Source organism: Mya arenaria, chromosome 8 (genome assembly GCF_026914265.1).
Source record: "Mya arenaria isolate MELC-2E11 chromosome 8, ASM2691426v1".
NCBI lineage: Eukaryota > Metazoa > Mollusca > Bivalvia > Myida > Myidae > Mya > Mya arenaria.
This window is the reverse complement of record NC_069129.1, coordinates 12,583,091-12,600,104: the sequence shown is the minus strand read 5'-3', so window position 1 is coordinate 12,600,104 and position 17,014 is coordinate 12,583,091. Positions and strand designations below refer to the sequence as shown.

The window sequence follows — 17,014 nt, the reverse complement described above, 5'->3', positions numbered from 1 at the left end:
TACAAAAGGGAGCAATATACACATGTTGAAATGGATTAATGTTTAGACACTGTATTTTGGGCAAAATCTATGTGGAAAAATGGCCATAACTAAACCCGAAGTTGAACTTCATTTATATTTCAAGGTGTTAAATATGTGATCCCTTTTTTATTTTGTCAAACCTTTCATGACTGTTTGGACGCAGCATTTTTGGAAAGTCCTTGGTAAAAAGGGACCATGACGCTGTCAAAAATATTTGGTTTGTATTTTGTAATCTAAGTGAATATTTGTCCTGTATTTAATATTGATATAAATCATGACTGTGTACCAAAAATTGTTAAAAGTCAGACAATCTTCTTATGAGCTATTGTCCAGATATCAAATTTTCACAAATTTTAAGTAGAAAAGCGGCAATAACTCCGTCAAAAGGTAGTTGTTTGAACCCACAGTCAAACAGAACTGTATTTTATGGTGTTTCACAATTGTAAAAAATATTTTAATCATCAGACCTTGCAGGAGATTTTCTTGAAAAGAGGGCCATAATTCCTAATCAAAGACAAATTTGACTCGTATTTTATGGGCTTTATCATATGTACCAAAATGATTTCAATCCATCTATCCATTTAATCAATAATGCAAACAAACGAATAGTAGTAATATATTATCAGATAAGAAACAAGTCTAGCAACATAGGATCATTCAGCATCTTAAATTGGACACAGCCGAACATAACTGTACCTCATCATTTCATTTAGGTCAGTAATTCTGCTGTTGTGGAATAACTAACACCAACATTCATAAAGCATGGCAAGCAACAAGGGCTTCCATCAACTACACATACTGTATTTTCATTTCTTTCCATAATAAGGCCGACGCATTAAGAAAAGGTCACAAAGATTATTAGCACGATGATTTTTAAAACATTTGAAAACAAAAAAGATAAAACAAATATGCATTTCTCCTTTGTCTTTATTTCTTTTAAAGTAAGGAAAAACATGACAATAACTGCATACCTGTAAAAATGCCTGTTGGAACACTAGACAATACATACATGCACATTAATTTAATACACTGACGTCTAACGGTTCAAATAGGAAACAAATTAAATACTAACAAAATGCAAGGTATGGCTTTCAATAAAATATCAGTCTGAAACAAAATATCAGCATTTAAGATGCACTCTTACTCCTGCATTAGGAGTACCACAATTAACACAATTGTTTTAATTTACCGAAAAGGATGAATAAATATCGAAAACAATCTTTTTTATGAAGGATACCATGTTTAATGAAAGAAAGGTGCAGAAAACTTGGTATTTCTACATTATGAGACGATCCTTGATCACTGGGAGTCTTTTAGAACCCACCAGTCATTCACTATTTGTGTGTTTTCAGCTATAAAATACGCAGTTACAATCTTGTTATCAGTTATTAATATTCTCCACAAATGCATTATTTAGTAAGCAGTAAGTAATTTTATGTTTGTTTTACATGTGTTTGTATTGCTTTATAATACGAGTATCACTATAAACAAAATATCAGCCTTTAACAAAATATCAGCATTAAACAAAATATCAGCATTAAACAAAATATCAACATTAAACATTTTGTCAGCCTTAAACAAAACATGAAAAAATGTAATACAATTAATTCTGTACCACATCAGGTTATTTGAAAATCACAATTACTTTCCCAGTTTGAATTGTTATCATTTTAGATCACAGGTTAACATGGATAAGAAGGACCTTTTTTGCATAATGATAGTATATCAAATAGAAACAAAGGCCAAGAAACAATGGCTTAATAGTAGTAAAGATATAGAAACAAAGACTTAATGGTAGTACATACATGGAAACAAAGGCTAAATGGTAGTACATACATGGAAACAAAGGCTAAATGGTTGTACAGAGATGGAAACAAAGACCTAGAAACAAGGACTAAATGGTAGTACAGAGATGAAAACAAAGGCTAAATGGTATTACAGAGATGGAAACAAATACCTAGAAACAAGGGCTAAATGGTAGTATAGAGACATAAACAAAGGCTTAATGGTAATATAGAGGTATAAACAAAGACCTGGAAACAAAGGCCTTATGGGAATATAAAGAAACAAAGGCTTAATTCCAGAATAAAGATAGAAACAAAGGCCTAAATTAAGGCATAGAAACAATGGCTTAATGGTAGAAAAGAGATAGAAATGGTAGTTTAGAGATAGAAACAAAGGCCTAATGGGAGAATAGAGATAAAAACAAAGGCAAAATGGTAGTTTTAGAGATAGAAACAAGGGCTTAATGCTTGATGTATATGTTTAGTTCATTCTTAATATTGATACAACTGGAAATCAGTGAACAATTTTTACATAAAACTATTTACCCACAATAACATGTAGAATGATACATACATATTAACAATAATAATATCACTATACTATTATTATAACATAATAAATTATGTAATTAAAATTACATTGTATTTCAATAAAACTTACAGTAACATCAACAAACTTTTACAATATTAATCAGAATAAACAGTATTGCACAACCCAACCCAGGGGCGTACCACGGAATACAGACAAACACATGTGCATAGCTACAGACGGTAAGACTATAAATGAAATGTTCAATGTATTGGCAAAGCTAAAATAAATGTTGACTTTATTTTACTCCTATTGGTGGTTATATAATTATAGTGATGAGGTAATCTCTCATCAAAACCTCCACAGTTGACAGAAAATTAAGACAATAATATGCTGTACTATCACCAGTATGACCAGAACTCGGACATGATTGGGTTGAGTTTCACACCAGTATGACCAGAACTCGGACATGTTTGGGTTGAGTTTCACACCAGTATGACCAGAACTCGGACATGATTGGGTTGAGTTTCAAAGGGCATCTGTCTTGGACTCGATGGGAGCCTATAATGCAAACGAGAGTCTAATGGACTTACATGAATAGTAAATACTATCAAAGGAGCCAATTGATAGCCCTGGACCCTTAAGCTGGATGCTTAGAACCCTCATCTGTTGTGTTTTTTCATTACAAATGGATATAATTTAGTCATTGTAGAGCTATTGATTTGAGCTTTGATTTATGTATACATGTGCATATGGTGGCAGGCAAAATGTGTACAACTTTCATATGAATATGTTGGTAGTATCTTTTAGTTTTTGCCTGTTTTTTTGCACACACTGACCTAGACGACATATACATTTATGTTGACACCTGGAAAGCGAATCTCAATACCTCACCTTTCTCTTCGAAAACAAGACAAGCAGGTAATTGGTTTAGCTAGGCCCCTAATAACAACGTACAGTTCACTTCACTATTAAGTTCAATAAATAAATATAAAACTAATCACACAAGACCAAATCCAAAATTCCACCAGGGAAAATAAATGACAATTATTGTTAAAACAAGAGGGCCATGATGGCCCTAAATCGCTCACCTGAGTAAAATAGTTTAACCTTTGTTATTAATATAGCTTGTTTCTCAAAGAATATTGAACAAGTGCTGTCAAAGTCTGTGACAAATGCCCCCCAATGTGACATTGATCTATGAACAAGTACATAAAAAGTTGATCTTGCCTTTATGTGTCAAATACATATTGCAAGTTATATTAAATTGCCTCGGAGCATAGAAAAAACCCCAATCATACTAAATGACAGCCAACACTCTTTATGTCCTCATATTCAGCATTCCATTGTGAATAAACACTTAGTGTATCTTTCACCTTAGAGGTAGGGACATGGGTCTTGCACACGACACATTGTCTTGGTATGTCGAAAACATATGGCAAGTCATTTTAAAATCTGTCCATATAAGAGAAAGTCACAGCGCGGACACGACAGCCTATATTTTCCTTCAGGTTGCCATGGCAACCAGAGTTCTGCATGGAATTAATTTTTTTGAACAATTTTGAAAAAGCACCAACCAAGGATCATTCCTATGAAGTTTCATCAAAATTGTCCAAGCGGTTTAGGAGAAGAAGATGATTGTAACCAATTGTTGACACTTTTCCTTTAGGTTGCCATGTCAACCAGAGTTCTACATGGAAATAATTTCTTTGAACAATTTTGAAAAAGCACCAACCAAGGATCATTCCTATGAAGTTTCATCAAAATTGGCAAAGCGATTTAGGAGAAGAAGATGATTATAACCAATTGTTGACATTTTCCTTTAGGTTGCCATGGCAACCAGGCCAAACAAAATTATGTGAACAAATTTAAGAGAGGTCCATGCAAGGACACTTCAAACCAAATTTGCTGAAGAACTATCAAGGGGTTCATGCGAAGAAAATGTTAAGTTTTTTTTACTAATTTTAGCTCTGGTGGCCCTTAAAAGGGGCCAAACAAAATTATTTGAAAAGACCTGACAGAGGCCCATGCTAGGATGCTTCAGACTTGAAGATCCATCAAGCAGTTAATAAGATCAAGTTGTTTAAAGGTTTTTCTATTTTTTGCTCTGGTGACCCCTAAAAGGGGCCAAACAAAACCATTTGAACAAAACTGAGAGAGGACCATGTAAGGATGCTACATATCAAGTATGGAGTCATTCTGACCTTTACTTTCAGAGGAAAAGACGTTTAAGTGACAAGACAATGTAAAAGCAAATGACCCCTGAGCAAGGCCAATTTGACCCCAGGACAATAATTTGAATACCTTTGGTGTAGGTCCACTAGGTAACACTATATACCAAATATAAAAGCTCTAGGTCTTATATTTTGGAGAAGAGGATTTTTAAAGTTTTATTATATAAGACTATATAAAAATATTGAAAACCTAAGCCTATGTACACGGGCCGTGGCCAATTTTGACCCCAGGGCTAAAGTTTGAACAATCTTAATAGTGGACCGATAAACAATGCTTCATACCAAATATCTAAGGCCTTCGCCTTTTGGTTTCGGAGAAGAAGATTTTATAAGTTTTCATCATATACATATATAAGGAAACCCATGACCGCCCCGGTGGGGCCATTTTTTGACCCCAGGGCCAAAGATTGAACAATATACAAGTCAACTAGATGAAATATCATGCCAAATATCTAAGCTCTTGTCACTACTTGATTTTACATGTGTATCTATATATGTATATTTGTTATTAATTGTTGTATGTGGCCCATATTGAAAATTGGTATGTGTACTAAATATGTTATCCAGTTTAAATTAAGACGTTACTTGTCTTTGTGAGTTCGGAGAAGATTTTTTTAAGTTTTCACTATAACACATATAGAGAAAACCCATCAGCCCCGGGGTGTGGCCAATTTTGACCCTAGGGCCATAATTTGAACAAACTTTGTAGAGGTCCACTAGACGATGAATCATGCCAAGGGCGGGGCCAATTTTGACCCCAAGGCCATAATTTGAACAAACTTTGTAGAGGTCCACTTGACGATGAATCATGCTAAATATCTAAGCTCTAAGCAACGTAAGTTCAGAGGAGATAATTTTTGAAGTTTTCACTATAAACATATAGAGAAAACCCATGACCCCCCAAGGGGGCAGGGCCAATTTTGACCCCAAGGCCATAATTTGAACAATCTTTGTAGAGGTCCACTAGACGATGAATCATGCCAAATATCTAAGCTCTAGTCCAAGTAAGTTCAGAGGAGAAGATTTTTGAAGTTTTAACTATAAACATATAGAGAATACCCTTACCCCCCGGGGCGGGGCCAATTTTGACCCCAAGGCCATAATTTGAACAATCTTTGTAGAGGTCCACTAGACGATGAATCAAGCCAAATATCTAAGCTCTAAGCAACGTAAGTTCAGAGGAGATTTTTGATTTTTTTTAATATAAACATATAGAGAAAACCCATGACCACCCAGGGGCGGGGCCAATTTTGACCCCCGGGCCATAATTTGAACAATCTTTGTAGAGGTCCACTAGACGATGAATCATGCCAAATATCTAAGCTCTAGTCCAAGTAAGTTAAGAGGAGAAGATTTCTGAAGTTTTAACTATAAACATATCAAGTATACCCATGACCCCCCGGGGCGGGGCCAATTTTGACCCCAAGGCCATAATTTGAACAATCTTTGTAGAGGTCCACTTGACGATGAATCATGCCAGATATCTAAGCTCTAGTCCAAGTAAGTTCAAAGGAGAAGATTTTTGAAGTTTCACTATAAACATAAAGAGAATACCCTAACCCCCCGGGGCGGGGCCAATTTTGACCCCAAGGCCATAATTTGAACAATCTTTGTAGAGGTCCACTAGACGATGAATCATGCCAAATATCTAAGCTCTAGTCCAAGTAAGTTAAGAGGAGAAGATTTTTGAAGTTTTAACTATGAACATATCAAGTATACCCATGACCCCCGGGGCGGGGCCAATTTTGACCCCAAGGCCATAATTTGAACAATCTTTGTAGAGGTCCACTAGACGATGAATCATGCCAAATATCTAAGCTCTAGTCCAAGTAAGTTCAAAGGAGAAGATTCTGAAGTTTTCACTATAAACATATAGAGAAAACCCATGACCCCCCGTGGCGGGGCCAATTTTGACCCCAAGGCCATAATTTGAACAATCTTTGTAAAGGTCCACTAGACGATGAATCATGCCAAATATCTAAGCTCTAGTCCAATTAAGTTCAGAGGAGAAGATTTTTGAAGTTTTCACTATAAACATATTGAGCATACCCATGACCCCCCGGGGCGGGGCCATTTTTGACCCCAGGGCCATAATTTGAACAAACTTTGTAGAGGTCCACTAGACGATGAATCATGACAAATATCTAAGCTCTAGGCCAAGTAAGTTCAGAGGAGAAGATTTTTTAAGATTTTTTAGAGAAAACCCATGAACCCCCGGGGCGGGGCCAATTTTGACCCAAGGGCCATAATTTGAACAATCTTGGTAGAGGACCATTTGGTGATCCTACCTACCATATATCAACGGCCTAAGCCTTGTGGTTTGGGAGAAGAAGATTTTTAAAGTTTTTCCTTTCCATTGCCATGGCAACCAGAGTTCTGCATGGATTTCAATTCTTTGAACAATTTTCAAAGGGGACCACCCAAGGAACATTCCTGTGAAGTTTGGATGAAATTGGCTAAGCGGTTTATGAGGAGATGTCGTTTAAAGTAAAAGTTTATGGACAGACGGACGGACGGACGCCGGACAAATTGTGATCACAAAAGCTCACCTTGTCACTATGTGACAGGTGAGCTAAAAACAACAAAAACTATTTTCCCTCAAATGAATCAATTTGGAATGAACATGAGATGTTGACAATCACAATGACATCAGCACAGTCCCTCTTCCATTTCATCATCGTCCAGCTGTGCTGGGGCTGTAAGGGGAGCTGCCTGATGAGTCCCTCCCCCTAAACTGTCCGTCACATTGGGGGCCCCTCCCCCTGCCCCACCCACTCTCATTCCCCCTGGGATCTCCAGGCCTCTAGCCAGCTTGTTGAACTGAAATTCAGAAAAGAATGGTAAAGTGAAAACCTGTTTCTATTGACTCAGTTGCTATTAAAACTATTGATAAAATTCTCTTTTCCCCAAATTATCATCTCCAAAGAATGACAGTTGAACATATTTATTTTTAATTTTTATTTTCATATTTATTTACGTATGGATCGCAATTTTTCACACGTTTATGCTGTAGGACCGCAGTAGCGCTGGCAAGTGAATTCCATGAAGCATAAACGCTAGAAAATGTGATCAATACTTATATTTATATTAAAAAAAAAATCATTGCAATTAAACATTAGCAGTGTCTTTTGCACTTGAGTATTTGTTCTTTAGGAGGTGTTAACGACAACATAGGTTGATGTAAAAGAATAATTGATATTTGTAACATCGTACATCATTGGTTAAATGATATCGAGCTTATCTAATTGGAGCACAATATAAACAATGATGTTATAACTTCTTGCGTGTTATACAATATGAACGTCATGTTTGATCTATAGTGAGGGCTGACTACGACTGAACACTGACTACAATTCAGCACTGACTATGATTGAACACTGACTACGATTGAACACTGACTACGGTTGAACACTGACTACAGTTGAACACTGACTACGATTGAACACTAACTATAATTGAACACTGACTACAGTTGAACACTGACTATGATTGAACACTGACTACAGTTGAACACTGACTACAGTTGAACACTGACTATGATTGAACACTGACTACGATTGAACACTGACTACAGTTGATCACTGACTATGACTGAATACTGACTACAATTGAACACTGACTACAGTTGAACACTGACTATGATTGAACACTGACTACGATTGAACACTGACTACAACTGAACACTGACTACAGTTGAACACTGAATACGATTGAACACTTACCACAGCTGAACACTGACTATGATTGAACACTGACTATGATTGATCACTTACTACGATTAAACACTGACTACAGTTGAACACTGACTATGATTGAACATTGACTACAGTTGAACACTGACTACGATTGAACACTTACTACAGTTGAACACTGACTACGATTGAACACTGACTACAACTGAACACTGACTATGATTGAACACTGACTACGATTGAACACTGACTATGGTTGAACACTGACTACGATTGAACACTGACTACGATTGAACACTGACTAAGGTTGAACACAGACTGCAATTGAGCACTGACTATGATTGAACACTGACTACGGTTAAGCACTGACTACAATTGAGCACTGACTATGATTGAGCACTGACTATGATTGAACACTGACTACGGTTGAGCACTGACTACAATTGAGCACTGACTATGATTGAACACTGACTAAGGTTGAACACTGACTACGGTTGAGCACTGACTACAATTGAGCACTGACTATGATTGAACACTAACTAAGGTTGAACACTGACTACGGTTGAGCACTGACTACAATTGAGCACTGACTATGATTGAGCACTGACTACGATTGAACACTGACTACGGTTGAACACTGACTACAATTGAACACTGACTAAGGTTGAACACTGACTACGGTTGAGCACTGACTACAATTGAGCACTGACTATGATTGAACACTGACTAAGGTTGAACACTGACTACGGTTGAGCACTGACTACAATTGAGCACTGACTATGATTGAACACTGACTAAGGTTGAACACTGACTACGGTTGAGCACTGACTACAATTGAGCACTGACTATGATTGAGCACTGACTACGATTGAACACTGACTATGATTGAACACTGACTAAGGTTGAACACTGACTACGGTTGAGCACTGACTACAATTGAGCACTGACTATGATTGAACACTGACTAAGGTTGAACACTGACTACGGTTGAGCACTGACTACAACTGAGCACTGACTATGATTGAGCACTGACTACGATTGAACACTGACTATGGTTGAACACTGACTACAATTGAGCACTGACTATGATTGGGCGCTGACTACAATTGAGTGCTGACTGAATAAGCGCTAATGAGCCCTGACTATAAGAGAGCACTGAATACAAGTGAGCACTGAATACAAGTGAGCACTGAATACAAGTGAGTACCAACTACAAGTTACCACTGATAACAAGTGATCACTGACTATAAGCAAGTACATACCACATTGTCCATATACTTGATGAGAGGCAGACTGAGCACTCTCCTGGCTGCCTCCTCGTCCCCATCATCATATGCTGTCAACAGCTCCTGAACCGCTCCAGCCTCTTCTGACTCAATAAACTGAGGGAACCTGCTCAAGAAACATGCATGGTAAAATCTGCTATATTGGACTCATTGCAAAGGTATTTTATGCATTCATACGGCCCGTTAATTTGACATTCTAAGTTTCTTGAGGCAGTCAACGCTCATCAGTTTTTCCCAGTCTATCAAAAAGCTACTTGACAAAGTTTTAGACTTTGCTAATATTATGCCTATTGTCACTATCAGATACAAAACTTTGTGCATGTGAACTCATTTTCAAATATGAGTAAAACTTTTTTTTTTTGAGTTAGCGCCTGAACTTATTGACAGTGACAACACAAACCTTTGAAAATGTGTTTAAAAAGAGGGTTTTACTCCAAAACAGATAAGCCGTATATTCTTCATAATTACTTTATATATAAGCAGTGATCTTTTGCAAGCTACATCAATTTAGTGAAGCAAACAAAAACCACCTAAAAACTAAATTTCAATCTTACTCCTAAAACAAACTGAATAACAAAAATTCAATACACACTTTGTAGCTGATCTGAAGAACTCGTCTGCAGCTACATAATCCCCGACATGGAGCTTGATAAGTATGACCCCTAACACAAGCTTCGCGATCATTGCATAATTCTCCGCTGCTGCATAAAAGCTGATCTCTTTCTTGAAGCAGTCAACAGCTTCATCGTACCTGGCGATGATTTTTTAATTATGAAAGTTAGTCAGTTACCTCCCTTGAATACTTATTCACCACTCCATATAATAGGACAACAATGATTTTATTGCTATATTTAGCAAAACATGTTACATTGCAGTTAGAACAAGGGCCCTCATTCATCAAGACACCCAGGAGCAATTTTATACCAAGGAAGGACTTAAAACAGCACAATTCCTACTGTTCATAAACTCTCCAACGTACAAATAATTCCTAGGGATCTTGATAAAATGGCCCCTAGGCAATACTGTTTCTAATCCTTCCCAATAAAACAGCCCCAAAATGTATAACTACCAGATTTACCACAACTGAAGACAAAACTTACAATGAAGCAATAATTTATTCACTTATATACATGTTATGTTGAGATGATGTGAATAAACATTAATACGGAAAATGCAAGATAATGTAATATGATAAAACATTATTTTGAAATGAAAATTAATGGTTGAAATATGTCACAGATGCCAACTTTTGAACCGTAAAAAGGAGAGATATGATCTACGATATATGACACATATAACACCTATGTAACTTAGAAGAAACACAAACACACCTCTCCAGCCTGGTGAGCAGTCTGGCAGCCTTCCCGATGTCTTCTGCACTTTGTCTCGGTCGGTCCTCTATCTAAACACCAGCAGAAAAAATTATAACCGGTAATTATTAGGGATGGCAACGAGTACCTGAGTACTCGAGTACTCGATCAATCAACCGAGTACCCGAGTATCAAATCACTACTTGAGTTCTCGAAAAAAATAATATAAAATTCACCAAATACACGATTTACAGATCAGATCTGGCGCGGTTCCAAGACGACAATTTATGGTCCCTCTTATCCCCGCTTTGTTCACAATTGACCCTAATAAATTAATTGACAGTTGTTGTGAGAGATGCAAACTGTCAACAAAGGGCCCTTATTTAAAAACATCACTGATGTCAATTAGCGAAGTTTTGATAGCGGTACATCTCCTACACAATTGTATGGTTTACCATTTAGAGAGTTTTCACCAAACAATGGATGTTGATACGCGAATTATGCACCAGTCAATTGTAACCAAGGCCCCTCCAGGTCCGGGGAATAGCGAGGACTTTGACTTTCGGTCAAGCCAAGCCTGGGTAAAAACCCCCCACTGCGGGGACGAACTGATGGTTAAATCCCCGCCAAATGCCCCTGCACCCCAGGGACCCTAAGTAAGGCAGTAAGAAAGTTTACCCCCGGACCTTGGGGGGCCATGGTTACAATTGACTTGTGCATTAGTAATGACCGTTAAGAGCAATGATTAATGATTGGGCGTACTTTTTGCAACGATTATTACAATTGATTGGTGGATATCTTAATTCAGGAATTATGCAAATTAATGAGTTAAAATAACAATATTTCAGTATGAAAATGTGAAAAATATTTAAATATTATTTCGTAGAGTAAACAACTCAATAAATTTATAAATATTTTTGTTCATTCTAATCACGATCATTTAGATGCTTGAATATGATTCAAGTATTTCTTTCCATTTATATTGCAGTACATGTGTATGTACAAAATGAAATGAAAAGGAAAAATTAAAAGCATGAAACAACATTTTTCTTTTATTGATTTTTCTGGTAAGGTACATAATGACAGTCCTATTTAAAGATGAAATATGCCAATATTATGACCAACGCACACTATACATGAATGGTACATGTGTACACGAACTTGTCTTTCCCGAAAACAAATTCAAACTATCCGAGTAATCGAGTACCCGAGTACTCGATTGGAAGATTGTCCAAGTACTCAAGTACCAATTATAATACTCGTTGCCATCTCAGTAAATATACATGTACTTTTCAGTATCAAGAAACTATGTTGTCAAAACCCATTTCTGCTTGTTGCAATCATATGAATCACTTTTATATACCGAACATGAGAATGTTTGTATATTGTAATTATGTAGCAAAGTTTAAAATTCACAATATATGATATTGCAAACATTAGCAACAATAAAACCATCACAAAAATGAAGCAAGCAACAATAATGGTTACACAATCAGTCCTTGTCAATTAAGATATCTTATGTACAAAAGAGCTGATGTATTGATTGTTTCATTGGTGATTATCTTGGATGTCTAGTGACCCAATATAATGTTGGTATAAACTGAAAGAGTATTGCTTGCTGATGACTAATATGCAACATTAATGAAAGAAATTACATTATTGATAAAATAACACAGTTTTTATTTTTTTGTTTCTATATCTTAACAGAAATCCTAAGTGAAATGGTATTTTCTTCAAATCTTTCATGGCAAGAAAAGCATGTTTGTAATATTTTTTGGGGGGTACATTGTTCATATATACTTTCTCTAAATATAACGCCCTTTAAATGATACCAAAATAATATGGTGTCACCAGGCAACAAACATTCTCATCAGATACCTTAAAGCTGCACTCTCCCAGATTATGAAATTTGTCTCAGTACCGGCCGATTTTGGCATCAATGCTTTTATTTCATGCATATTAGATACCTCACTATAGAACTGATCTCAATTGATTCGTAAACTGCCGAAAATGTCTTTTTCCTTAAAGAGTTAGTTACAGTTTTAGCTATGAAACATCAGTTTTCGAACGTAAATATGATTAACTACAATATGATCTTTTGTCAGTTGTGTTATATCACTGGTTTCCAGACATTATTGCAAAAATTGGCTCATTCAAAGGAAAAGAATAAAAAGCTTGTCAAAACAATCAATCTGTGAGAGTGCAGCTCTCATACATACATGTAAACATAATTCAACAAATATTTTAACCAGGGTGACTGGGCTTACTGCACAAATATGTTTCATCATAAAGGTTCCCCACTTGATCCTGTAAGTGATATCATCAAATGCTATTAAAAAATCTATTGTGTAAACTTAATCTGAAAAGCAACTTACGTCAGCGACGTCTGATGCTCGCTTGTACAACTCAATGGCTCTGGCAGGCGAGTTTGATTCCACCATTCTACAACAGAGAGAATTAATGTAGAGAAATGTACCAGTCAAGGGGCAATTTCATCATGACTCCTAGAAGCAATTTGGTAGACTTTAGTTACCGCACTGGTGAAAATCTCTCCTACTGTAAGCTAGGATTATTCATGAAATGGCTCCAATGATGACAAACTAAATTCATTTTGATGTTAAAATTTCCAACAAAACTCATTGGGGTGATTTTTTACCAAATCTTACACCCCCCATGTAAGATAAGTCACGCACAACAACGCACCATTTCTTATTTCTTTTATTGCATGGTTTATGAAAATAATAGTATGCCATTTCAATAATTCGCAATCAAATATATATGTATGCAAAACTTTAAACTAAAACTGAAAATAAAAAATCGTAAAATACGCGATATTTAGTTATTTGAAATTATTACGCTTTATGACGTCAATAAACAACGTCGCACACGCTTTTCGGTGTAGTGTACAAAAGTTCAATTTCTACGTCATGTTTTCCACAAATTGATAATTTAAGATATGCAAGAAAAAAAAATATCATGTTTTCCAGTCCAGAACGAAAAATCCTCTGGCACGCTGCGTGGCTGGTAACTTGGCGAGCCTCCTTACCGGCTTACGTACATGCCCTCGGGTCGGATTTTTCTATCCGTACCGAAAACACATGATAGATAGTTATAATCTGCATTGTGAATGTGAACATATTGAAATGCTTTTGAATTAAGTCCAAGATTTATATTTTTATGCAATTATGATGCTGCAACCGCCCAAGACATAAAAGCTATGCCAATACTTCAACTGTTTCTAATAGAAACAAACAAGCCAATAAGACAAACAACAAACTTCGCAGCCTTTTCGAGACAGAGTGCAGCGGTGTCTGGAGTACCGTTCTCCTGGAACATGAGTGATGCCCGCTCCATAAACTGCACTGCCAAATCCAGCTCCTTGTTTTCCTTACTGATAAGCCCCGCCTGCTCAAATGCCCTAAAATCATCCACGGCAGGCGTTACAAGAGTGAAACCAAAAATCATCAACATTCATTATGTTTTTTTCTATAGTTTCAGCATGTCAATATATTTCAGTACAAGCTAAGATTTTTTTTATATTTATCTATGTAAGAAAGGTCTGGCTAAGAAATACTTACTTTGCTGCGTTAAATGGTCTGGACATTGTTAAAGAAAAGTAAATATAAAAAAAAATTCACTGGAAAATATATATGCTTAATTTAACCTTACATATAGATTTGTTTTTGAATGAGTGTTGTCATTTATCAAATCATGGTTACCGTAACTGTTCTCATCAGCATTCATGTAAATACTGACACATTTTGTTCATGCTCAAGTTTTACAGAAATCAAATTGAAAACTGAAGCACAGGAAATGACAACAGGATGCATAGGCTCATTCATATTCCTCAGTTGGTCAAGGGCCATAACTCAACACACATTAAGGCCAGAGTTATGGGCCTTGCTACACTTTTGCATACTGTCAATACAGGTAACTATGTTCTTCGTTTGTATTCCTTAAGAAGCCATAAAATGTATTGCTATAAAGCTGTATAAACCATTATCAACCACTTAAATGTTTAATGTTTTGGGGGAAAATGTTTTACACAAAGGATACGACTTCATTTTATGTTGTATTTCTGCGGCCTTCACATACATATCCCTAGCTTCTGGTAATGCTCGAGCATTCTTGTAACATGTTGCTGAAAGATGAAAAATAAAATAGCAGCTCTGTAAAAAAACTTGACTAAATTAATCATAGTAAATTGTAAAATTGTACTACAGGGCAAAATTGCCCCTCAAGACCTATATCAAATGTACGGTTACAATGTCTCTTCAATTCCTATTGACTCTATTCATCTAGAAGAATTGGCCATCAATGAACAAGTATCCTGCAATAAATGGAACTAGAAATTTACCAATAACAGTGATTGCCCATGATTTAGAAAAAGCTTACTGGTTATTGAACTCATTATAGATATATTACTCAAATACATTCCAACCAAATTCTTTCAAGATTTGATTATAAGTGCAGTCATTGACATTAGGCTTTTAAATAAAGTTTAAAACAAGGCATATTTCTTTCACTTCTTCTTGGCATCAATTAACAGAATTAAACAAACCCTAAAAGAATTTCAACCGTGCAGGGCGTGTGGGCTTGTGCTAGTTTCGACCAATGGAAAGTGCTTTTAAAAGTTAAAAAGCGTCCACCTTTGGCTTTGCAAATGGCCTCCACCTAGGACTGTCACATTCATTGGTTATTCAAAATATGTCCCATCAAATAGCGAGCTGATCAAAATCATTACACAATACAATGAAGAACACATATTACCTGCTTTAATGTATTCTGAGGCTGCACCATCTAAATCTTGATTCCATTTCAAAAACGAGGTTTTCAAACTGAAACAAAGAACAACTCTGCTGGCTCATACAGAGTTATTTGGGGGAAAATATCAATGGTTACTTTATGTATTGAAAATTTTTAATATAAATAAACGTAGCTCTTGTTTATAAATTTATCACACTGATATATACATGTTTGCTGTAGTTTAACCCAGCAAATGCAGAATGGGAAACATGTTTAATGAAATTGAACCAGTGAGTATTTGATCAATCAGAATTTAAAGCTTTTATTGCATTACAATCTATGCATTATGTTACTAATACTAGAATTTGTTTGAGTTTCTACATAACATATATATCATGATTCATATGTCATTTATCACATGACCCAAGAGTTAGACTGGATATAAAGTTGATCCTATCTAAGAATTTCTTAATATGAAATTAAACAGATACAGAATAAATATTAGATACAAAGTTAATTGAATAAATTCCCAAAGAATTCCTAAAAGAATTCAATGATTACAGCAAGTCATTATCATTACATGTCTTGTACCATGTTTGGCAAGGACAATGTTCAGTAACTTCAGTTCGGCAAAATTAAACAGCATTATAAATTATCAGCACGATAGCTACGTAATAGTTACGGCACCAACAGTCAGAGTTATTGAGATTAATGTTTTCCTTTCACCCATACAAGTTTGACATTGGCCATAGACATTGGCCTTCGACTTTGCAACATTGACCTTGGACAATAAACATACACATAAATACCATACGGTACAAATAAGTGCACATTTTTAAATTCCCAAATTAATGATTTATTTCTGGATGGAATGATGATCATAACAACACATTTATTGTCAATATCATTTTATTTCCTAAATTCAAGCCACTCTGTTATAACACTTTAACAAGACGGTTCACAAAATTAAATGAATTTAAATTGTAATACGCACTGTACATCTACGCTGATGAAGCAAATAAATTCCAACCATTATTTTATATCATTAGTCAAAACCTGATGATGTAGCTTGGTGAAACAGTTGTTTACAAAACGCCCATTGATGATTTATTTTGTTTAGGATTTTTTTTAGGAGTGTTATCAATGACAGAGCATTGTATGAGTAATCAAAACCATAAGCATTACCATTTTTCTGCTTTTTCTACATGGGCCAGAGCCTCTGCTCTCTTATTTGTTGACATTTTTTTAACAAAACTGTCTGCTAATGAGAAGAAAATACACACCGCACTAACACAAGAGCACTGCACCCAGGTTACAAACAACTTACATGTTCGGTAAAAAATGTGTTATTTTAAAGTAGTATGTTGCCTTTAGGTTCGGTGCAAAATTTACTCTTTACATTCGGATGACTT

At 35.8% G+C, this 17,014-nt stretch overlaps 1 protein-coding gene across 1 annotated transcript; it reads right to left on the bottom strand.

The window, feature by feature from the left end:
• Positions 1–5,332: 5,332 nt before the first annotated feature.
• Positions 5,333–16,895, bottom strand: LOC128243387 (gamma-soluble NSF attachment protein-like). The gene is made up of 10 exons (XM_052961141.1): positions 16,788–16,895; positions 15,627–15,694; positions 14,913–14,997; positions 14,435–14,452; positions 14,134–14,274; positions 13,232–13,298; positions 10,878–10,948; positions 10,139–10,297; positions 9,523–9,652; positions 5,333–7,388 (listed from the first exon to the last, which is right to left on the bottom strand). The coding sequence occupies exons 1-10, from the start codon at positions 16,841–16,843 to the stop codon at positions 7,218–7,220; spliced, it is 966 nt and encodes a 321-aa protein (XP_052817101.1). The 5' UTR covers positions 16,844–16,895; the 3' UTR covers positions 5,333–7,217.
• Between the last annotated feature and the right edge of the window lie 119 nt (positions 16,896–17,014).